The 24435-nt window shown below is 35.0% G+C and overlaps 1 protein-coding gene across 4 annotated transcripts in view; it reads left to right on the forward strand.

Annotated features, from left to right (window-relative positions):
- SCN2A (sodium voltage-gated channel alpha subunit 2) overlaps window positions 1-24435 on the forward strand; it is a 152740-nt gene that overhangs the window by 95755 nt on the left and 32550 nt on the right. For all 4 annotated transcript variants that reach the window (XM_054549422.2, XM_054549420.2, XM_024243745.3 and 1 more), the window contains 3 exons: window positions 8058-8231; window positions 10195-10551; window positions 18794-19273. In XM_054549422.2, coding sequence (XP_054405397.2) covers window positions 8058-8231; window positions 10195-10551; window positions 18794-19273 — 1011 coding nt within the window. The remainder of the gene's footprint in view (window positions 1-8057; window positions 8232-10194; window positions 10552-18793; window positions 19274-24435) is intronic.

Below are 24435 nucleotides of genomic sequence, written 5' to 3' on the forward strand. Positions count from 1 at the left end.
TACTACAAAGCAAAAGTAAGCAAGATCGTTTGGTACTGGCATAAGGATAGCTATATACATCAATGGAATCAAATTGAAATTCCAACAGTGTCTTCACATTTATGTTAAATTAATTTTCAACAAGACCACTAGACAATTTTATTAAGGAAAGAAGTCTTTTCAACAAATGGTGCTTGGACAAGTGAATATCCACATATGAAAGAATGGAATTGAACCCTTACTTAATAACATATATAAAAATTAAGATAGGTCATAGACCTAAATGTAGAGCTAAAACTATGAACTGTCAGAAGAAAATTTAGAAGTAAACCTTCATGAGCTATTATTAAGCAATGATTTCTTAGATATGACACCAAAAGCACACACAATAACAATAAGAAAAAAAAGGTTCATTGGACTTTATCAAAATTAGAAACTTTCATACTGCAAATAATATCATCAAGTAAAAAGACAACTTAAAGAATGGAAGAAGACTTTTGCAACCCAGATATCTGATCATGATTTGTATCTAATATATATAAAGGATTCTTATAACTCCACAACAAATAAAATAGATAACTCACTAAAAATGATCAAAATATTTGAATAGACATATTGAAAAAGGAGATAGACAAAAGGCCAATAAGCACATAAAAGATTGTCAGCGTCACTGGCTAATTTTAGGGGAAAGGCAAATCAAAACTAAAATGAGATACCACTTCACACACACTAAGATGGCTATAATCAGGAAGAAAGCCAATACCATTTTTTGGCAAGGATGTGGAAAAATTGGAATGGTTATACTTTACTTTGAGAATATAAAATGATGCAGTCACTTTGGATAATTATTTAGCTGTTCCCCAAAAAGTTTAGGGTAGAGTTACCACATGACCTGGCAGTTTTACTAATATATATCTAAGAGAATTAAAAACATATTTCCACATGAATGCTTATAGAATATTATTCATAATACTAAAAATTAAAAACAATTCAAATGTCTATCACCTGATGAATGGATAAACAATATCCATCCAATAAATGTTATTCATCCATAAAAAAGAATGAAGTATTGCTACAATCTACAACATGAATAAACCTTGAAAATATATTAAGTGAACAAAGCCAATCACAAAAGGTTACATATCATATTGCTACATTTATATGAAATGTTCATAACAGACAAATCCATAGAGACAGAAAGTAGATGAGTGGTTGCCAGGCAGTAGGGATTAGGGTAAATGGGAGCGACAACTAACTAATGGGTATGCAGCTTCTTTTTAAGGCAATGAAAATGTTCTAAAATTCAATAATGGTGATGATTTTACAAGTCTGTGAATATATTACAAGCCACTGAATTGCATACTAATATTTCATACTATGCATGTATCACTATTTTTTCTTCCAATCACCTATTGATGGATGTTCAAGTTGATTCCAGATACTTTACCCCCATGTTGCAGTAAATGTTCTTGTATATATCACCTTTCATGATGCTGTATTAACTTCTAGAAGATAGAGTTCCAGGATTGAAGTATTCCCAATATTAAACATATTCATGTCACATAAAAATTAGATGATATGCAAAGAAATAGGGAAATGTGACTCATAGTTAATAGATTAAAGCAGTACATAGAAATAGATCTGGACATGAACAAATTGTTAGAATAAACAAAAAAGGACCTTGGAGGCACTATTGTAAATATGTTGAGCAATTTAAAGGAAAAAAGTGGTCATAAGGAATAAACAGAGAACATGAGCAGAAAAAAATGAAAACTATAAAAAGGGATAATTTAGACATTTTATAATTGAAAAGTACACATTCTAATGGTAGTTTCTTTTGCAGTGCAGAAGCTCTTTACTTTAATTAGATCCCATTTGTCAATTTTGGCTTTTGTTGCCTACAAAATGGGAGAAAATTTTCGCAACCTACTCATCTGACAAAGGGCTAATATCCAGAATCTACAATGAACTCCAACAAATTTACAAGAAAAAAACAAACAACCCCATCAAAAAGTGGGCGAAGGACATGAACAGACACTTCTCAAAAGAAGACATTTATGCAGCCAAAAAACACATGAAAAAATGCTCACCATCACTGGCCATCAGAGAAATGCAAATCAAAACCACAATGAGATACCATCTCACACCAGTTAGAATGGCAATCATTAAAAAGTCAGGAAACAACAGGTGCTGGAGAGGATGTGGAGAAATAGGAACACTTTTACACTGTTGGTGGGACTGTAAACTAGTTCAACCCTTGTGGAAGTCAGTGTGGCGATTCCTCAGGGATCTAGAACTAGAAATTCCATTCGACCCAGCCATCCCATTACTGGGTATATACCCAAAGGACTATAAATCATGCTGCTATAAAGACACATGCACACGTATGTTTATTGCGGCACTATTCACAATAGCAAAGACTTGGAACCAACCCAAATGTCCAACAATGATAGACTGGATTAAGAAAGTGTGGCACATATACACCATGGAATACTACGCGGCCATAAAAAATGATGAGTTCATGTCCTTTGTAGGGACATGGATTAAATTGGAAATCATCATTCTCAGTAAACTATCGCAAGAACAAAAAACCAAACACCACATGTTCTCACTCATAGGTGGGAATTGAACAGTGAGAACACATGGACACAAGAAGGGGAACATCACACTCTGGGGACTGTTGTGGGGTGGGGGGAGGGGGGAGGGATAGCACTGGGAGATATACCTAATGCTAGATGACGAGTTAGGGGTTGCAGCGCACCAGCATGGCACATGTATATATATGTAACTAACCTGCACATTGCGCACATGTACCCTAAAACCTAAAGTATAATAATAATAAATAAATAAATAAATTGAAAAGTACATATTCTAATATGAAAAATTCACTGGATGTGTTTAAAAGAAAATTGCAGATGTCAGAAGAAATAGTTGTTAACTCGAAGCACATTAATAGAAATTATCCGATTTGAACACTAGAGAATTAAAAGAAAAAATGAACTGAGTCTAACTATAATATGGGATAATATCAAGTAGTCTAAATATTTATATAATGGGAGAATCAGAAGGAGAAAATAGAGAGAATGGAACAGAGCAAATATTTGAAGAAACAATAGCCAAAAATTTCCCAAAGTTGGTGAAAACTAGTAACTTACAGACCTTAATGTTACCTTATAAAATGTTAGTGAACATCAACAGGATGAATATAAAGTAAGCCATACTTAGGCACATCTTAGTCATGCTGCTGAAAACAACAACAATAACAAAAAGCTTTGGAAACAACTGGAAGAAAAATATTTACTATATACATGAGACTAATGACTTACCAGAAATAATTCAGGCCAGAAGAAAGTGGCCAGATAAAATAAAGAAATAAAAGCCCATTATTCTACAGAAAGTGAAATTATCCATCAGAAATTAAAATGATATAAAGAATTTTAAGATAAACAAAAACCTAAAAAAGCTGTTACCACCAGAACTACACTACAAGAAATGTTAATGGAAGTTCTTTAGGCCGAATGGGAAAAACATCAGATGGAAATTTGGTCCTGGGAATGATGGTCACTAGATATGAATAAATGTGGGTAAATATGAAAGACTATCTTTTTTTTCCTTAATTTTTTTCACATTTATTTTAGGTTCAGGGGTATATATACAGGTTTGTTGCATAAATAAATTGTAAATCACAGGGGTTTGGCATATACATTATTTCATCATCCAGGTAATAAGCATAGTACCCTATAGGTAGTTCTTCCATCCTCATCCTCCTCCTACCCTCCACCCTCAAGTGTCTGTTGTTCCCTTCTTTGTGTTCCTATGAACTCAATGTTTAGTTCTCACTTATAAGTGAGAACATGCAGTATTTGGTTTTCTGTTGCTGCAGTAAATTTTTTAAAAAGACAACTGATTGTTTGACGTAGAGATTTATAACATAGGTAAGTGTAAAATATATGAAAAAATTTGAACTTTTTTTTTTTTTTTTTTTGAGAGAAGAGTCTTGCTCTGTCACCCAGGCTGGAGTGCAGTGGTGCAATCTCGGCTCACTGCAAGCTCCGCCTCCCCAGTTCACACCGTTCTCCTGCCTCAGCCTCCCGAGTAGCTGGGACTACAGGCACCAGCCACCACGCCTGGCTAATTTTTTTGCATTTTTAGTAGAGATGAGGTTTCATCGTGTTAGCCAGGATGGTCTCGATCTCCTGAACTTGTGATCCGCCCGTCTTGGCCTCCCAAAGTGCTGGGATTACAGGCATGAGCCACCGTGCCCGGCCAGAACATTTTATATAAAGTGTTACACTATTAATTCTACATAGAAAATTACAAGAAAGTATCCCTCATGAACACAGAAGCAAAAAATCATTAGCAAAATATTATCGATAAAGTCCAGCAATAGAGAAAAAAGTAATAAATACTTCTTAAACATGTGGGGATTATCTCAGAAAAGTAAGATTCCTTTAACATTTGAAAAGTGATCAATTAATTGGCCATATTACCTCTGAAAGAATAAAGGAAAGCCTAAGAGCATCTCAATAGATGCAGAAAAGGATCTGACAAAACTCAACAGTCATTTGTGAGAAAAACTGTCAGTAAAATAGGAATAGAAAGTAGCTTTCTCAAGTTGTTAAGGACATTTCAGAAAACCCTACATCTAGGCGGGTGTGGAGGCTCACGCCCATGATCCCAGCACTTTGTGAGGCTGAGGCAGTGGATCACCTGAAGTCAGGAGTTCGAGACCAGCCTGGCCAACATAGTGAAACCCTGTCTGTACTAAAAATACAAAAAATTAGCTGGGCATGGTGGCAGGCGCCTGCAATCCCAGCTAATAAGGAGGCTGAGGCAAGAGAATTGCTTGAACCCGGGAGGCGGAGGTTGCAGTGAGCCGAGATCAAGCCACTGCACTCCACGCTTCAGCCTAGGCAACAAGAGCGAAACTCTGTCTCAAAAAAAAAAAGAAAAGAAAAAGAAAGAAAACCCTACACCTAATATTTTACTTATCAGTGAAATGTTGAGGTAGTGAATTCTTGCCCCTTAGAAAAATTGAGTGCTTTCCCCTTAAAATAGACAAATATGTCTATTTTTACCATTTTTATTTAACCTTGCACTGGAAGTTTTATCAACTGAACTAAAGGAAAAAAAAACACAAATAACATGCATAAATGTTGAAATGTGGTAGAAGTATCTATTTCATCAACATGATCATATTGTAGACAATCCTGGTAAATCTTTAAAACAGTGATTAGAAATAAACAATGATATTAAATATTTTATTTACCATAATATCAAAAAACACAAACAATATAGTAATAAATTTAACAAATCATTTCAAGACACCTATACTAAAAACCTCAAAACATGGCTGAGAATAATTACAGAGATTTAAACAAAGGGAAATATATATGGCATGTTCATGCAATGGAAGATTCAATATTATTAAGAAATTAATTCTACCCAAATGTATCTATCAATTCAACCCAATCCCAGTAAAAATGTCACAGATTTTCTTTGTAGAAATTGATTAACTGACTTTCTATGCAAATACACAGTGCTTAAAATTGCCAAAACAATACTGATAAAAGAATAATGAAAACATTAACATACCTGACTTCAAGGCTCATTATAAAGCTGTACTAATCAAGAATCTACGGTATTGGCATAAACAAAGATATCAATGGAACATAATGCTGAGTTCATAAATAGATCCAAACTATATGTCAATGGATTTTTTGAAATAAACACTACAGAAAGGAAATAGAAGAAAGGAAGTGTTTTCAACAAAATATCAGGAACACGTAAATAAATGTACGGAAAATAAATGAACCTCCACTTCAATCTTATGCCACATGCCAGAATCAATATGGATTGTAGACTAGGCATAAAAGCTAAAACAATAAAACATCTGAAATAAAACACAGGAGAACATCTCTGAGACCTTGGGGTAGGCAAAAATTTCTTGGAAAAGAGACAAAAAGTGCTATCTGTTATTTAAATGTCCATGAAATTTCAAACAATGGAGCCCTACTCAACAAAAAAGAAAAAAGTCTAGTAATATACACATGGTCGTGAATTTCAATTTGAAGTATTCAAGAGATATTTGGAAAAGTCACTAAGACTGTCAGGTCTCTGAAGTAGCCACCTAGGTAGAGAGAGATTCCACTTAGAGTTAGCAAATATCAGAAGAGAAGCAAAACTGTGGAGAAAAAGCAGTAAGGTGAATTTTGGACCTGTTGAATTTGAGATGCCTGGGGGATAGTCTTTCAAATGTAGGTATTGAATAGGCAGGTGGGTATGTATTTCTAGAGACTAGGAGGTATGCTTGAACAGAAAAATAGATTTTGAAATATAAACTATTATAAAAATGTAACTTATTATAAAAGGAAAATTAAAGTAAGAGGGGTCTAGACAGAGAGAGTTCTGAATAAATCCAGTATCAAATGATTTGTTAGAGGAAGAAAATCAGGTGAGTAGCATCCAGGGAGGTGTGGATCACAGAAGCTAAGGACAGAAAATATTTCAATGAACAAGGAACAGAAAACAATGCCCGAAAATTCTAAAAGGGCAAGCAAGCAAGATAATTGTTTAAAAATTTCGTTTGGATTTATTGGTGATGTCGGTCTTGTTGGTGAAGTTTGTTAAAGGCATTTGGTGGGTTGTGGAGTAAGGTGAAGAAATGCAACTGGCAAGTGTAAACAAGTATGCAATCTTCGAAAGAAATCTGGCCATAAGGAAAGGATAGATGGTGGCAGCTGGACGGGGAAATAGAGTGCAAGGAGAGTTTCTCTGATGACAGTGGTGAGATATATATATATATAGATCTATATATATAGATAGATATATAGATCTATATATCTATCTATATATATATATATATATGGGTTTTTTTGTTTTTTTGTTTTGAGACGGGGTCTTGCTCTTTCGCCCAGGCTGGAGTGCAGTGGCGCTATCTCGGCTCACTGCAAGCTCCGCCTCCTGGGTTCACGCCATTCTCCTGCCTCAGCCTCCCAAGTAGCTGGGACTACAGGCGCCCGCCACCGCGCCCGGCTAATTTTTTGTATTTTTAGTAGAGACGGGGTTTCACTGTGTTAGCCAGGGTGGTCTCGATCTCCTGACCTCGTGATCTGCCCCCCTCGGCCTCCCAAAGTGCTGGGATTACAGGCGTGAGCCACCGCGCCCGGCAGACAGTGGTGGTATTTTTAAGGGAGAGAAGGACTCGGGTAACTGTTACTTTCTGTAAAGAAACAGGAAGTAGCCAGTAGTAGAAAGGTTGGTGAATTGAGAATGAATTCCTTGCAAAGTCCAAAGGAAAACACATAACACAATTTGAGAGATTAGCTCAAAACAGGGGCACTTCTTTCATTTTAACAAGAAGAGAAAGGCAAAGCACAGTTATGGATTGTAAGTAGTCTAGTAGATAAAGGGAAACACAAACAGGCTGGCTGACTCATCACCTCTAAGACGCTGAAGTACTGAGACTGGTGCTTCTCAGATGGGAAGGCATAAGGAAAAATGGCTGAGGTTATGTGCAGAAGAGAAAGTTTGAAATAGTTGTAGATAATAGAAATGGAGAAAGGAAAATACTGCTTCCCTTTCGCCAGCAAAAGTAAATTTTTTTTAAGAGTTCTTACTATCTGTAGAGCTAGCCGTGAGCATGTTTATTACAGCTTACATGGCATCTCCTTAGCACCAGTCTCATCTGCAGGGCCAAGGGAGGGGACCAATCCATTTGGCTTGGTGATGGAAGCCCTCACTGCTAGGTGATCATTTGGTAAGTTTTTGGAGTGCTAGAAAGATCAGAGACAGAGCCAAACAGTTGATCACAATGAGCCAGTTGCACCTTTCATATGAAAATAATATTAATTTTATTGACTTAATCCATGTACTCTTTATCATTTGATAAACATTATATATACTGAACAATTATTGATATGAATGCAAAGCATTTGTGGATACCAAGTTGCTGGACCTAAACCAATTTTTTAAAATCAGAATTTAATTTATCTTTGTTGGGAGTAAATTAAGTTGCTCAATAATTATTCGTGTTTCAAGACTATTTGCTCATATAATGAACTACACTTCTCATTTAGGTCTTCACGGGGATCTTCACAGCAGAAATGTTTCTCAAGATAATTGCCATGGATCCATATTATTACTTTCAAGAAGGCTGGAATATTTTTGATGGTTTTATTGTGAGCCTTAGTTTAATGGAACTTGGTTTGGCAAATGTGGAAGGATTGTCAGTTCTCCGATCATTCCGGCTGGTAAATTAACTGGGAGTGTTCATAAAATGTACTTTGTAATTAATTAGTCTTCATTCTCATCTAGTAAAAATGGCAAGATTTCCCATCATTATAATATTATTTGAATACACTTCTAAAACAAATTGGATTGCCGTACCACCAGATGGTTGTTTCTTCTTCATCATAGCTTTAATAAAGTTCACTTAAATAAGTAGTCTACACTTCTCTTCTTAGTTATTGAATGGAAGGCTAATAGAGAGGAGGAAAAAGGGAGTCGCAGATAAACTCGAATCACAATTAAATAACACCATAGTCAACTGTCAGTTATCTGAGGTTTGCATAACTGCGTACAAAGCTTCCTTGGGACCTAGGATGAGCTCCCCTTTCTGCCACGAACTAAAGAATTATGGAATTGTTAATTGCTCACCTTGTCCCCGTAGAGGAAAGAGTTAAGACAGGGGACAGCGTACAAGGGAGAAGGATAAGCAAACAGAGCTCCCCATATGACTGCTGCCACATCAGAAAATCACCAAATCCACTCTTTGAGAGAGTTAACTGTACTATATTTTGTTAATTTTAAAGAAAGTATCTTTCTTTGCTCTTTTACAAAAACTATTAGATTTTAAAATTCAGAGATAAAATATCACTTGACACATTTTCAGTGAAAGTTTGATATGTTTTATTATACTATTACTTTGAGTTGGCTCCAGCTTTAGTGATTTCTTTTCAAATAACAGAAGCTGTACATGGTTACTAAAGACACGTTGCTATAGATGATTTACCTTAATAGTTATTAGGCTGAAGACTTTTTCATGAAATCTGCTTACAATTTCCCTTTCTGCTTTCAATGTTCAAATCTGAATTGTAATCCTTAGAAGTATATTTCCTTCCCTAGTCCTCAAAGATAGTTATGAATCTAATTTGAAACTAGAAGTATGCAAAAAACAGAACAAAAATTTAAAATGATAAAACAAGTAATATGGGCAAGAACTTAAAACATATATTTAGTAAACCTTCATGATAATGTGATGCGGTTAAGGGAAATAGGAAGCATAGTATCATTAGAATCTTACTTAGTGTGTCAGGCTGTTTTGCATAAATTATTCTCTGGAATAAATTAAATACTTTGGTGCATGTACTTACTCCTTTGGGTCACTTTGATGCCATTAAATAATGCACTACTCTCAGCCTGACATTTACTGAAGCATCAGAAATAAAATGTTGCTGCTGTTTAACCATAAATGGTACTTCAGTGAAGTCTAAAGCTAATACAACCAATATGTCAAACACAATGAGAGAGACACTTACACACTACACTGAATTAAGTCTATGAAGACATAAAGGTTAAAAAGAAGCCTAGCGTTTTACTTAAGTTTAAGTACTTTTGTATTTGAATATAATATATGTTTAAAATATAGCCTAAAGTTACATCAAGCTGAAGATATAGCTAGATTAAAACAATCTAAAGACAAAGAAATTAGCTCATTTCTGCTTCCACTTTATGTAATTTAAGTGTTGATATTATTTTCACTTGTGCATTTCAGCATATTTAAAGTACACTGAAAACTATATCTGCTTTGGCCTTTTAAAAATAATGAGAGTTTCTGCTTTTCTGAAACTGGATCTCTGCTAATTAACCACCATTAATCTGAAATATCTTAATTCCTTAAGGAGAAACAAAAGTGTGTATTACATATGCTTATGTAGGATACTTGAAAATTCGGTGTTATCTTATTAAACTGCCAATTTAAAAACCGTATAATTTAATTATTTCATTTACAGTATGGACCATTTCAAAACGAATAAAATAACCCTCTATGGTAGCAAGTCACTGCTATATGCGTTAGTAATTGTTTGACAAATTAATAATTCATCATTCTATAATTGAGACAGTTACCTGTACATTTGCCCTGTTAATAAAATTACAGATTTTTTTTTTTTTAGAAATGCAGGGCATTAACACTATTCTTGCTTTTATTTCCAGCTCCGAGTTTTCAAGTTGGCAAAATCTTGGCCAACTCTGAATATGCTAATTAAGATCATTGGCAATTCTGTGGGGGCTCTAGGAAACCTCACCTTGGTGTTGGCCATCATCGTCTTCATTTTTGCCGTGGTCGGCATGCAGCTCTTTGGTAAGAGCTACAAAGAATGTGTCTGCAAGATTTCCAATGATTGTGAACTCCCACGCTGGCACATGCATGACTTCTTCCACTCCTTCCTGATCGTGTTCCGCGTGCTGTGTGGGGAGTGGATAGAGACCATGTGGGACTGTATGGAGGTCGCTGGTCAAACCATGTGCCTTACTGTCTTCATGATGGTCATGGTGATTGGAAACCTAGTGGTATGTAGCAAAAACATTTTCCTCATTTTCATTAAAAGATAATGTAATCATACAAAGTGTGTTCAACTGAAGAATATTTTGTATTTTTTAAATCAAGGCCACTTCCTATTGTCTATTACTCATGACTGTAAGAGCCATGTATAGTTTAGACCATTGTAATCCACACAAACCCTTAAACTACCTTTTGAACCAAAGTTGTTCTTTCTCTCATTAGCCTTCTTGCTACATGGAGAGAAACATTTCTGTTATTTATCTTTCAGTTCTTGTACTAAAGCATGGAAGTGTTACTTAGAACACTCATTTTATTTATAAGTACTAGCAATAACACCTGAAAACGTTTCAGATTTGGTTTTCTACAAATTTAAAAATTAGCAACAGTCTCAGTTTATTAAAAGCTCATGAGGTTTTTGGTGCCTAGAAACTATAGTATGAGCAAGTAACATTCTCTCTAAAAACATTAATTGTCATTTCTGCATAAAATTAACCACCCCTAACACCATATATATTTAGGATAGTTAGCTCTTCTTGTTGCATTGATCCCTTTTACCATTATGTAATGTCTTTCTTTGTCTTTTTTTAAACTTTGTTGGTTTAAAGTCTGTTTTATCAAAGACTAGGATTGCAAACCCTGCTTTTTTTTTTTTTTTTTGCTTTCCATTTGCTTGGTAAATATTCCTCCATCCGTGTTTTTGTGCCTATGTATGTCTTTGCATGTGAGATGGGTCACAGCACACCGATGGGTCTTGAGTCTTTATCCAATTTGCCAGTCTGTGTCTTTTAATTGGGGCATTTAGCCCATTTACATTTAAGGTTAATATTGTTATGTGTGAATTTGACCCTGTAATTATGATGCTAGCTGGTTATTTTGCTCATTAGTTGCTGCGGTTTCTTCATAATGTTGATGGTCTTAACAATTTGGTATGTTTTTGCAGTGGCTGGTACTGGTTTTTCCTTGCCATATTTAGTGCTTCCTTCAGGAGTTCTTGTAAGGCGGGCCTGGCGGTGGCAAAATCTCTTGGCATTTGCTTGTCTGTAAATGATTTTATTTCTCCTTTGCTTATGAAGCTTAGTTTGGCTGGATATGAAATTCTGGGTTGAAAATTCTTTTCTTTAATAATACTTAATATTGGCCCCCACTCTCTTCTGGCTTGTAGAGTTTCTGCCGAAAGATCTGCTGTTAGTCTGGTGGGCTTCCCTTTGTGGGTAACCCGACCTTTCTCTCTGGCTGCCATTAACATTTTTCCTTCATTTCTACCTTGGTGTATCTGACAATTATGTGTCTTGGGGTTGCTTTTCTCAAGGAGCATCTTTGTAGTGTTCTCTGTGTTTCCTGAATTTGAATGTTGGCCTGTCTTACTAGGTTGGGGAAGTTCTCCTGGTTATCCTGAAGAGTGTTTTCCAACTTGGTTCCATTCTCCCCGTCACTTTCAGGTACACCAATCAAACTTAGGTTTGGTCTTTTCACACAGTCCCATGTTTCTTGGAGACTTTGTTCCTTTTCATTCTTTTTTCTCTAATCTTATCTTCATGCTTTACAAAAGTTAACTCAACATGGATTAAAGACTTAAATGCAAGACCTAAGACTATAAAAACCTTAGAAGAAAACCTAGGCAATACCATTCAGGACATAGGCATGGGCAAAGACTTCATGACTGAAACACCAAAAGCAATGGTAACAAAAGCCAAAATTGACAAATGGGATCTAATTAAACTAAAGAGCTTCTGCACAGCAAAAGAAACTATCATCAGAGTGAACAGGCAACCTATAAAATGGGAGAAAATGTTTGCAATCTATCCATCTAATATTCAGAATCTACAAGAAACTTAAACAAATTTACAAGAAAAAAACAACCCCATCAAAAAGTGGGCAAAGGATATGAACAGACACTTCTCAAAAGAAGACATTTATGTGGCCAACAAACATATGAATAAAAGCTCATCATCACTGATCATTAGAGAAATGCAAATCAAAACCACAATGAGATACCATTTCACGCCAGTTAGAATGGCGATCATTAAAAAGTCAGGAAACCACAGATGCTGGAGAGGATGTGGAGAAATAGGAATACTTTTACATTGTTGGTGAGAGTGTAAACTAGTTCAACCATTGTTGAAAACAGCGTGGCAATTCCTCAAGGATCTAGAGCCAGATATACCATTTGACCCAGGAATCCCATAAGTGGGTATATACCCAAAGGATTATAAATCATTCTGCTATAAAGATGCATGCACACGTATGCTTATTGCAGCACTATTCACAATAGCAAAGATTTGGAACCAACCCAAATACCCATCAATGATAGACTGGATAAAGAAAATGTGGCACATATACACCATGAAATACTATGCAGCCATAAAAAAGAATGAGTTCATGTCCTTTGCAGGGACATGGATGAAGCTGGAAACACCATCATTCTCAGCAAACTAACACAGGAACAGAAAACCAAACACTATATGTTCTCGCTCATAAGTGGGAGTTGAACAATGAGAACATGTGGACACAGGGAGGGGAACAACACACACTGAGGCCTGTCGAGGGGTGGGGGGCTAGGGGAGGGAGAGCTTTAGGAGAAATACCTAATGTAGATTATGGGTTGATGGACGCAGCAAACTACCATGGCAAGTGTATATGTATGTAACAAATCTGCATGTTCTGCACATGTATCCCAAAACTTAAAGTATAATAATAATTAAAAAAAATTAACCATGCCCAACACCAGTGTCCTGAATCTTGAAGGCATGGAGAAGTTGGGAAGGCATGGGAAGATAAATATGACAAAGTGATATAACATGTACTCAAATAGAATTAAGAATAGGAAGTAACTAATATGTGTCCAAAAATATGAAAACAAAGTGCCATATGTCAAGTTTACAAAATGTAAACCTTGCTTTACAATAGGAAGGTTGATCAGGGAAGTCTTTGTCAAAGAGTTTGGACCTAAAATATATTTAACTGAGATGTAAGATTTAGCTTGGTAGGAAGAAAGACCATCCCAAACAAGGAAACAAGGTACCCAGTGACTGAGGGATACAGGACAGTAGACTCTGTGAGAAGTATCAGGCTCTTATGCTTTAAATATGAAGTAATTACACTGAGTTGCTTAATTAGAACCCAAACCAATGGAATAGAAAAATGACTACCATAACAAGTAATTTAATGTATATACTCTTGCCAGGCTCAGTGGCTCACGCCTGTAATCCCAGCATTTTGGGAGACTGAAGTGGGCGATTCACTTGAGGACAGGAGTTCGAGACCAGCCTAGTCAACATGGCAAAACCCCATCTCTACTAGAAATACAAAAATTAGCCAGGCATGATGATGCACACCTGTAATCCCAGCTACTTGGGAAGCTGAGGCACAAGAATTGCTTGAGCCTGGGAGGCAGAGGTTGCAGTGACCCGAGATTGTGCCATTGCATTCCAGCCTGGATGAAAGAGCGAGACTCTGTTGCAAAAAAAAAAAAAGTATATACTCTTTAGACATGATTTCCTCTCATATAAAGGTAACCTCCAAGTCCCCAAAGATAGAGAAAGGGGAAGGCAAAAAGGCAAAGTATTATTTTATTTTTATTCATTGCCAAATTTCAGCCTCTTCAGCATTACTTTTGATAATTCTGATCTATTTTTAAAGTAACAAGAAACATAAACAGTGTACAATCTAGAATTATAAACAGTGGCTTAAAACAATAAACACTGATTACTTCACAGTTTCTGTGGGTCAAGATTTGGGGAATAAGTTAGCTAGGTGGTTCTGGTTTAGGGTCAATCATGAAGTTGCTGTCAAGGTGTTAGCTGAGGTTACAGTTATCCTGACTGGGGCTGGAGGATCAGCTTCTAAGAAGGCTCAATCTCATGGTTATTGGAAGGAGGTTTCAGTTCCTTTTTGGCGGTAAGTTGAAGGTCTCAGTTTTTCTCTGCAGGACCTTTTCCATAGGACTGTTGAGTATCCTTATGATATGGCAGGTGGCTTCTTCCAGGGAAGGTGATGTAAGAGAGAAAGCAAGGAGAAAATCCTCTTTATGTTCTACTCTTGAAAGTCACTCTTCACCACTTCTGCCATATTGTATGCATTAGAAGCTAGTCACTAAGAACTCAAGCTACTATAATCCCCAAGACAACTTTAAAATGTTTGCTTTCAGAAAAGTATAAGATCACATAGAACAGAAAGTGTCATAGGGTTACATAGCACAGAAACAAAGAAAAGATAATATAATTATGTTATAGATTTGATTTCATTTTCTCTATATGTAGAGAAAAATCTATATGTCCCAAAGACAAAATGGCATAACTTCCTTTTAACACACTTGAACTATCAGATGGGGCTCCACCCAAATAGATGTAGTAGTCACAATAGATGGGACTGCCAGCCTAGTCTACAGACAAGACAGAGCTGGGACCACAAACTACTGTTTCTCAGACCAGGATTTTTATGAGCCATTCTTAGTTTCCAGACACGATGGCGAGAGACCCTTTATTGGTTGAAGATAGCCGCTGCAGAAAAAGAATGTGAAAACTGATAGTTCTAGAAGCAGAGAATACAACCTCCTCTCTCCCTAAGTGAAGGTGAGACAATAGCACACAGGAGGGATGTGAAGGTTTTGGCTTCCTGTCACAAGTTGGGAATCAGGATGGAGAAACAATTAAAATATGTAATATATTTCAACCTTGAATTCAAAATGGAAATTATGGTAACATTTCCATTGCAAGAGGCTAATTTAAGACACAAGAAAGAGTTGATTTCATTTAGTGAGCTAGCACATTTGTGAAACAGGATTCAGGATTTCAGTCCCTGAGTGAGCTTGCTGAACTCTGTTTTCTTAAATTGTCATGGATCACACCAAACACCTGTGCCAGCTGTTATGCACATAGCCTTCGGTAACAAAGGAAGTCTAAAAAAAGAGAATAACTTGACTCACACAAATATTTCTAGGGAAATAAAGTCAATAAAAACATAGTGTTGTGGAGGATAAGTTGGATAATAGTAACAGTGATAACAGCTAAACTTTCTCAAAGGTTCACTATGTGCCAGGAACTGTGCTGAAAGCCACATGAATTCTGTCACTGAATCCTTACAACAACGTTGTAAGCTGGAAACTAGAAAAAAGATTACATTTATTTTATAGATGAGGAAACTGAGGCTCAGATTGGTTATGCTACTTAGTAGGTAACAGAAAATCGATTCTTACCTAGCACTCGAATTCTAAAATATGTGCTCCTCTATGTCAAGTAATCTGTAGAACTAAGATAAACATGCTGATGAAAGTTAGTGTCTAGTGGGTATTAATAAACACGGTTTCAACACTGTGTCACCACATGTAGACTGGCTGCTTTAAAAAAAATAAAGACTTCAATGGATTTATGAGAAAGAAAAGTCATATGTTCCAGGGATATTTATTTATTTTCCTGACAGTGGAATAGCATTGAATTGAGTTATCAATTCATAAAAGATCAGAGAAACAATTAGAAAATTAATAGTAAACTTTATTATACTGGCTAAGTATGGTAGCAGTTCAAAGAAAGGAAGTATCAGTAAGAGTAAACATGGAATACTGTTTCCTCATTTATTCTGCAAACATCACAATTAGGAGAAAAGACCTTACAGTTAGACTTTCAAAAAAAAAATGCTTCTCTACTTATTAACTATGATCTTGGACAAGTCACATAAGTTGTGTAGAAGCATTTTCATCTGTAAAATAGTAATAATAATAATTCCTGCCTTATAGAGTTGTGAGAAATAAATCATATATACCTTGAAAATGCTTGGCACAATAACTGGTATTTACTAAGAGCTCAACTAAAAAGCTGGTTTTACTTTTATTGTTACTATGATCTGGTATTAATACTGCTCTAGGACTTGGCTCTAAGGCATGTTTCTGACCAAAAGATCTCCCAATCTATCAGTAAAGCTGTGCTTGTTTTTTTTTAAAAAGAATCCAATATAATGTGGTAGAGATGTGGATGAGAAATTTAACAGGACAGAATGAGAAATGGGAGCAGGCTGTATAAATGTCACAGTAAATGACATTTGTAAATAGAGTATTTGTCCAATGCAGAGGCAATATAGTTGGCTCCCACCCTGGGGGAGGATTGATGAATGTGTATAAAGAAAAATTTCCAAATAGACAAATGACAGAACTTTAATATACTTTAGGAAAATAAATCTAGGAAATAGTATGGCACCAAAATAGATAAAATAAAAATTTTACATGCATTTTTTCTTCCTTTGTTGTTTCTTTAATCCAAATAACAAGTTCCAAAGCAAATTACGAAAAAACATAATGTTATTGGTAAATTCCAGAGGCAAAGGAGCAGGTCTGGTCTTAATGTGATTATCAGGAGTCATAGTATAGAGACTGACAGATTGTCAGTACACTCTCAAAATCAAACGTGGTCTTCACTGGATCTTACATATTTTTACTTTTAAAAAAATCACCATTGGTCAGACTAACTTACAACTAATTAGACAAAGGTGCTCTAAGCCTCATTAGCATGATAGAAAGATGAGAATATAGCAAGAATGTAGAATCCTATTTATTGAAGTTTTACGTAAAAATTTTCCCAAGATTCTACTTTTGTACTACAGATTGAGCATCCCTAATCTGAAAATTTGAAATCCAAAATGTTCCGAAGTTCAAAGCTTTTTAGCACCAACCTGATACTACAAGAGGAAAATTCTACATCTGGCCTCTTGTAATGAATCGCAGTTAAACCACAGTCAAAATGTTGTTTCCTGAACAAAATTATTAAAAATATTGTATAAGATTACCTTCAGGCTATGTGTATAAGATGTGTATGAAACTTAAATGAATTTTATGTTTACATATGTGTCTAATTCTCAAGATGTGTCATTATGTACATGCAAATATTTTAAAATCTAAAATCCAAAACACTTCTGGTCCCAAGCATTTAAAATAAGGGATATGCAACTTGTATTTACTTTGTGCATTTGCCCCCCTTTACTGCTATATCCTTCTTTTGTTCTGTGTGTTCTGTGTGCTTAAATAATCAGGGATTCATTGATATTGTCAATCAAATCCTGAAAAAAAATTATATGACTCGGTCTTGTACCCCTGAGAATGTCTGATTTCTTCGTAAGTTGTCCTTTTTTTTTTTTTTTCCACAATAGTGGGTTTAATGTCATGAATCTTTTCACTCATTCACACTGGTGGAGCCTATTTTTAAAGACCCAATTTGCAGACTGATTATTGTCCTTATTCATGGCAATACTTCAACTCCACAATCTTTAATTCAACAATAACATCATAATTATTGTATAATAACGATTTTATAGTATTTCTCACTATTGTATAGTTATAGTAGCCATAATTAGCTTAATAAAAATTGGGACTTTTCATCCAGCAATAAATACATTTTTGTCTGATTTGTCCAGTTATCTAGGTACAAAAAATGGTACAAAGGCACAAAAATAAAATCATATTTAAATATATTGGGATAATTGTTGATTTTAGGAATAAATTATCAGTGTTTCAGGAAATCCAAATTACATAGTCAAAATAGCATCTGTAAAAGGCCATTCTTGCATTGCTACAGATAAATACCTGAGACTGGGTAATTTATAAAGGAAAGAGATTTAATTAGCTCATGGTTCTGCAGGGAGCTTTGTGCTGGCATCTGCTTGGCTTCTGGTAAAGTTTCAAAGAGCTTTCAATCATGGCAGAAGGCAAAGTGGAGCAAGCATTTCACGTGACGAAAGCAGGAACAAGCAAGAGAGAGTGTGGGGAGGAGGCAGTACAAACTTTTAAACAACAACATCTCATGAGAACTCACTAACACGCGGACAGCACCAAGGCATGAGGGATCTGCCCCCATCATCCAAACACCTACCACCAGGCCCCACGTCTAGTGCAGGGGATTACAATTCCACATGAGATTTGGGAGGGGACAAATGTCCAAAATATATCAGCATCCCAAATAAAAGTTTTTTTTTTTTGTACAGTTGTCTATATTTATCTTTTGGAACTGAGCTTAATAGAAATGTTTCATTTAACAATGATTTCAGTATTTTCTGCAATGACTAAAAAGCAAATAGTGATAATAGTATTATTTTATTGACCAAGCATTTTTTGTGTCATTCACTTTTTTTCAGAATAGTGTATCATGAATTAGCAGAAATGCATATTAGAATAAAATAAGGTGTCAAGAACAATTTTAGAAAACTAATGATGGAAAGCAATTGAAGCAACAGAATGTTTTGATCACCTGTTTTCCTGCTGTGTTTCAGGTTCTGAACCTCTTCTTGGCCTTGCTTTTGAGTTCCTTCAGTTCTGACAATCTTGCTGCCACTGATGATGATAACGAAATGAATAATCTCCAGATTGCTGTGGGAAGGATGCAGAAAGGAATCGATTTTGTTAAAAGAAAAATACGTGAATTTATTCAGAAAGCTTTTGTTAGGAAGCAGAAAGCTTTAGATGAAATTAAACCGCTTGAAGATCTAAATAATAAAAAAGACAGCTGTATTTCCAACCATACCACCATAGAAATAGGCAAAGACCTCAATTATCTCAAAGACGGAAATGGAACTACTAGTGGCATAGGCAGCAGTGTAGAAAAATATGTCGTGGATGAAAGTGATTACATGTCATTTATAAACAACCCTAGCCTCACTGTGACAGTACCAATTGCTGTTGGAGAATCTGACTTTGAAAATTTAAATACTGAAGAATTCAGCAGTGAGTCAGATATGGAGGAAAGCAAAGAGGTAAAAATGTTTAAATAAGGAGATATTTTGGTGTTATATATTTCTGTTGTTTAAAATTATCAGGTATTTTTAAATTGCATATTTCCTTCCTGTTAAGAAAATAGAAAATATCTGTCTAGCAATACATTTTCCATGGAAAAGTTGGTAATAAATAAATTAATGATAGATTAAAATATAGCTAGATAAACAATATGCTGACTCATGTTTCAAATACTCACATTTTGAATCCTTGATAGTATTCTTGATATGAATTTTTTCAGTATTTAAAAATAATTTTAAATTTCTCAAAATGCCTCAATTTCTCCACTTTCTTCCTTGTAATTTGCCCACAGCAGTGTTTTTTGTATGTACTGGAAAAATACCTGATGAGAGGGTGGTTTCAATTCTCATCTTGCTATGTTCTTAGTTCTTAATTCTTATGAAATACGTCATAAAATAGTATTGTACTTTGTTTGCACAGACATATTTACTGAAGGAAGATCTGATTGGGATCTTGGCTTGATATTTCTATATAGTTTATCTTTCCTGAAGTCGGTCATTTTTTTTGAAGAGAAGGTATTGATGAGGAATCACACTAAAAACATATTTAAGCCTACTGAGCTCAGTGTTCGCTGTTTAAAGAAACAAAAATCCTTAATACGTTATAGAATGTAAAATTCTGAATTTACCAACTCAGTAAGTCCTGGTAACTTAATGTATTCTTTGATTTACAAGAAGGGTATGAGCAACAGAATATATTTTTTGTTTTGTTTGCTATTAACCTGTAGCTGAATAAGTACAGAGTTGGAGGTAAAGAGAGGAATTTAAAACCTTAGTATTTAATTGTTTATATAAAAATGAAGACAAGATTTCCAGTAATTAAAGTTTGCACTAACAAACAAAAATAACAAGGAAAAACAAAGATTCGTTCCTTCCTCATACGAATTGTTTGGCGAGGAAGATGAAAGCTTCTATTCCTGATGTCGGGAAAGAAAGAATGACGACATAGGAGAGTTTGGGCACTGAAAGGTAAAATTTAAGTAGCACAACATGGTCATGATAATTAACAATCAGCCAAAATTATGAGGGAAAATATAGTTATAAAAAAAAGAACAAAGGTGGGTGGATCACGAGGTCAGGAGTTCGAGACCAGCATGGCCAACATGGTGAAACTCTGTCTCTACTAAAGATTCAAAAAATTAGCCAGGCGTGGTGGTGCGTGCCTGTAATCCCAGCTACTTGGGAGGCTGAAGCAGGAGAATCACTTGAACCCAGGAAGTAGAGGTTGCAGTGAGCCAAGATCACCCCATTGCACTCCAGCCTGGGCAACAGGATGAAACTCTGTCTCAAAAAAAACAAAAAAACAAAAAAACAAAAAAAAAAACTAGCTATTTCAGACAGTTTTTCTGTATTTATTTGATAGAATTACTAAAGAGTATGTTATTTTCCATTTTTTCTTGTTTGTAAGTTACGTAGTATTGCTGTTAGTGATTAGGTAGAAGTAGATGTTTAATGGGAAATTCAGACAATGTTTGAATATAGGAAGGTAAAAATAACAGGGACATAGGTGTCAGTTTCACAAGAAATAACTGATGAGATTCAAGGGAAAAGTAATAAACCCTTCTGTCCTGGGGCAAAGAATTACTTTAATTAGTTGAACTTAAATTTTTACTAACTAGATTATTGTTTGAAAGTTGAATAGTATCTTAAAATCTTATTAACAAAATTTTGAAAAAGTGTTGTTATAATAGTTGGGTTATGCTGGAAGGGTGGAGTGGCCCAGTTTCTTATATCGTATACTGCTATTATAGAAGCTGAAGTCGGCATTTATAAAATTGAATTGGGTCATTTGAATTTTGATGTATATTCCCTTCTCATTATTTTGAAATTATGCCTAATGGTGAATATTTCCCTAATAGTAAAAAAAGTCAATTTTTATTTTCACACGTTTAGTTTTAGGCTGTCATATAAACTAAGAATGAATTATACAGTATCAAACGTTGAAGCCATTGGCTAGTTTAATCTTTTCGCTAAGTTTGAGTATCTTTTGAGGAATGTTTAACTTGACATCCAGTCTTCTTAACTTTAAGAGATTTTACAGCCCTGGGTTTTCCAAAAGAGCATGTATTTTGCCTTAACTTAAGCCATTATGTTTGAAGTAAGAGGGACGTCCGGTGATGTGGGGTTTAGAGTACGGAAATCTCTTGTTTCTCTTGTTATCATTAAACTTTTTGATTTGTTTTCCAATTAAGTTAGCTCTGAGTTAAATACTCTAAAATAATATTTGTGAATTCAGTATTTCAGAATTGGAGGAAGAGAACTGACCTGCCAGGTGGAAGCAGATAGGATTATTTTATTGCTTGAGTTGCGGAGTCCTTCCAATACCTTCCCAGCATAGAGTCTGTTACTTCAGTGTTAACATTATTTGGAGGGGGTTTTAATTCTGGCTTTATATCAAACTTTCTAGACATAAATTTATAAAATAATAAATGATTAGGATTATAGCCATGAAAGAGGTTGTGTGTAGTTTTTGATCTTTCAGAATTTTACCTGGTAGCTCTACACTAAAAAACTAGAGAATTAAAACAATTATTGAAGAATTTCAGACACTCCCATTTGAAATAGCATTTCTTGTCTGCCTTCTAGTCATTTTTGTCTGGTCATTTTTCTAACTGGGGGAGAGGATTACATTGTTAAATATCACAAAGTAGTAAGAAACATCATGAGGCTTATTACCAATCCTTTCTAAATTAATTTTTTAATTAAAGAAAAAATGAGGCTTTTTTTCTGGAATGTCTAAATGAATTTTTTTATAAGGCAGACTGAGTGGATGGACTCAGAGGTTTTTTAGCTGTTCACAGTAAGTCCTCTGCAATGTCTTTGCTAAATTTGTATGATTCTTCAGTAGTTTTCTGTAGATTCTCTAGAGTAGACCATTTAAAATCATGTCATAATCACGTATGCTTTAATTTTAATGTTATTTCGATTATATTAATGTAATTCCTTTTGTGATTTTGAATGATTGTTTTTTTCTTTTAGAGTATTTAATAATGTGGAAGCCATGCTTGAATGACTATTTTTCGAAGTGAAATTTAGTAGTGTGATATGGTGACCTTCACCGCTTACCATTCTTACTTCTCACAGGAGTAAAATCAAGCTGGAGCCATCAAGAATGCAGCTCTGGTGTTTTTTAACCAGCCAGAGGCTCGTGCCACCACTTTTACCCAGGTTACCCAAGCAAGTTGTACATCTATAAATATAATCAGTTTCTAAATGACTTTTGACTGGCCTGCATGTTACTCAGCTACATTCCTTGCCCTTCCATTGGCAGTAGAATAAAAACATGCACAGCTGCTATTATGCTGAGTCATATAAAGCATGGTCAGGCAAGTCTGACAACCCTAACTTTAAAAAAAATGATTTAGCTGCTAATTTTCTTACATAGATTTTAATAGAAATTATATTCAATGAAAAGTAAAAGTGCATGCCTTTATGGATTATTTAATTTCCTTTTAATGTTACAGAGTTTTGAACATATTTGGAGCCCAAAGGAGAAATGTAGGTGCTCTTTGAAAACTTGCAAAAATGCTTTTTATCCTCTGTCTTTAAAAAAAATATAGCCCAGTTACTGTACTTAAGTCTTGACAATTTTTTATTTAGTGTAATGTTTTTCTGAAGGGTAATCTTCAAATTAAAGCAATCCCTTATTCATGTGCAAACTTCCCAAAGGATGTTTTAATGTGATAATAATGTAAATGAATAGGAATGTCTATGTTTCAGTAGCTAGCAACATGAGTATAATATTTATCTGCTTCATTTTAGGGAAAATGGCATTGCTTTATTTAGGAGTTGACCAACAGTATTTTGCATTTAGAATACAATTTCTTTGGAAAGTCTGTTTATATTTACCCTTAAAACTCTTAGACTGAAAGAAAAGGAAATCACGTCTTTTGTATACCAAATAATAATAATAATAGTGATAATGAAAGACTTATAGATGGTATGCTCCTTCTAAAAATAGATTTAGAGTCCATCTTCTTCATCTTCTTGGCTCCTCCGTGCTTTCTCTCCACTCTATTTTATTGAGACTTGCTGGAAAACTTTCTCCTGAAGAATATTATTTAAATTTATCATGATCCACAAACTCCTGTATAGGAAAAGAATCAGAAACTCTTGCTCCTAGGGTGTTCTTAAAATGAAGAGACCTCTCTATCGTGTGACAATAGCAATAAATGTAACATCATTCTATGGGATCCATTAGTGGACCTTCATTTCTTAATGTTGAAATCACAGTTTTATGCACAAATATTTAACCAAATTGCCTAAACCCAATTTAATCATCTTTAAGAAGTGTTATTTATTTTGTCACTTAGATACAGTTTCCTCTCCTTTTGCCAATAAAACTATAAAACAACACTAATATAAAAGTGTAGTTGGCTGTTTGGAAGAAGCAATAATCATGCCATTCCTGGAGCATTCCTTTATACTTTGAAACAAAATATTCCATCACTGGCTGTCCAGATTCATGAACTATAATGCCTCATATATTGGAGGAATGGTATATAAAATGGGATCCAAGATGCGTAATTGTTTACAGTCAAACACAGATGCGCATATACACAGGGACTACAGATAATTACTTTTTCCTATTATGTATTAATTCTTCAGAAAAGCATGAGATTTAGGCACTTTTGGATAATAGCTTGTTTCTTGGAAAGAGGCAAGGTTAGTTTCCTTATTCTCTGAGTATCCCATTTTGCCAATTTCCTGTTTAGAAAGATAGTTGAGGCATATTATCCATCAATGTATCTAGGGGTTCAGCTGGAGTAAAGGTGGTAGAATAGAAGCTAAGAAGGAACTGGTTCGTTTATTTTCAATCCTCACATTATTGCAATTTTTGATTTCCTTGAAAAAGTCTCTGATTCTCCCTCAGGAAACATTGTCCACTTCCTAAAAAAAATACTAATTTCTAATACAGGGGTTAGGAAAAGGGGCAAAAATGTGTAGGGAAGGTTTGTGTAAGCAATGGTGGAATGGGTTCAACAGGCACCTGTCTATGACTTTATCCTAGAGAATGCGTAGTCCTCATGGGAAGGTTTTCAAGTGGGATAGTGATTAAGATGGAAAAAAATGCCCAAAATATCTTTAATATAAGAACAAAATGGGCCAAACACGTGTGTCTT

The sequence above is a fragment of the Pongo abelii genome, chromosome 11 (assembly GCF_028885655.2).
Source record: "Pongo abelii isolate AG06213 chromosome 11, NHGRI_mPonAbe1-v2.0_pri, whole genome shotgun sequence".
Lineage (NCBI taxonomy): Eukaryota > Metazoa > Chordata > Mammalia > Primates > Hominidae > Pongo > Pongo abelii.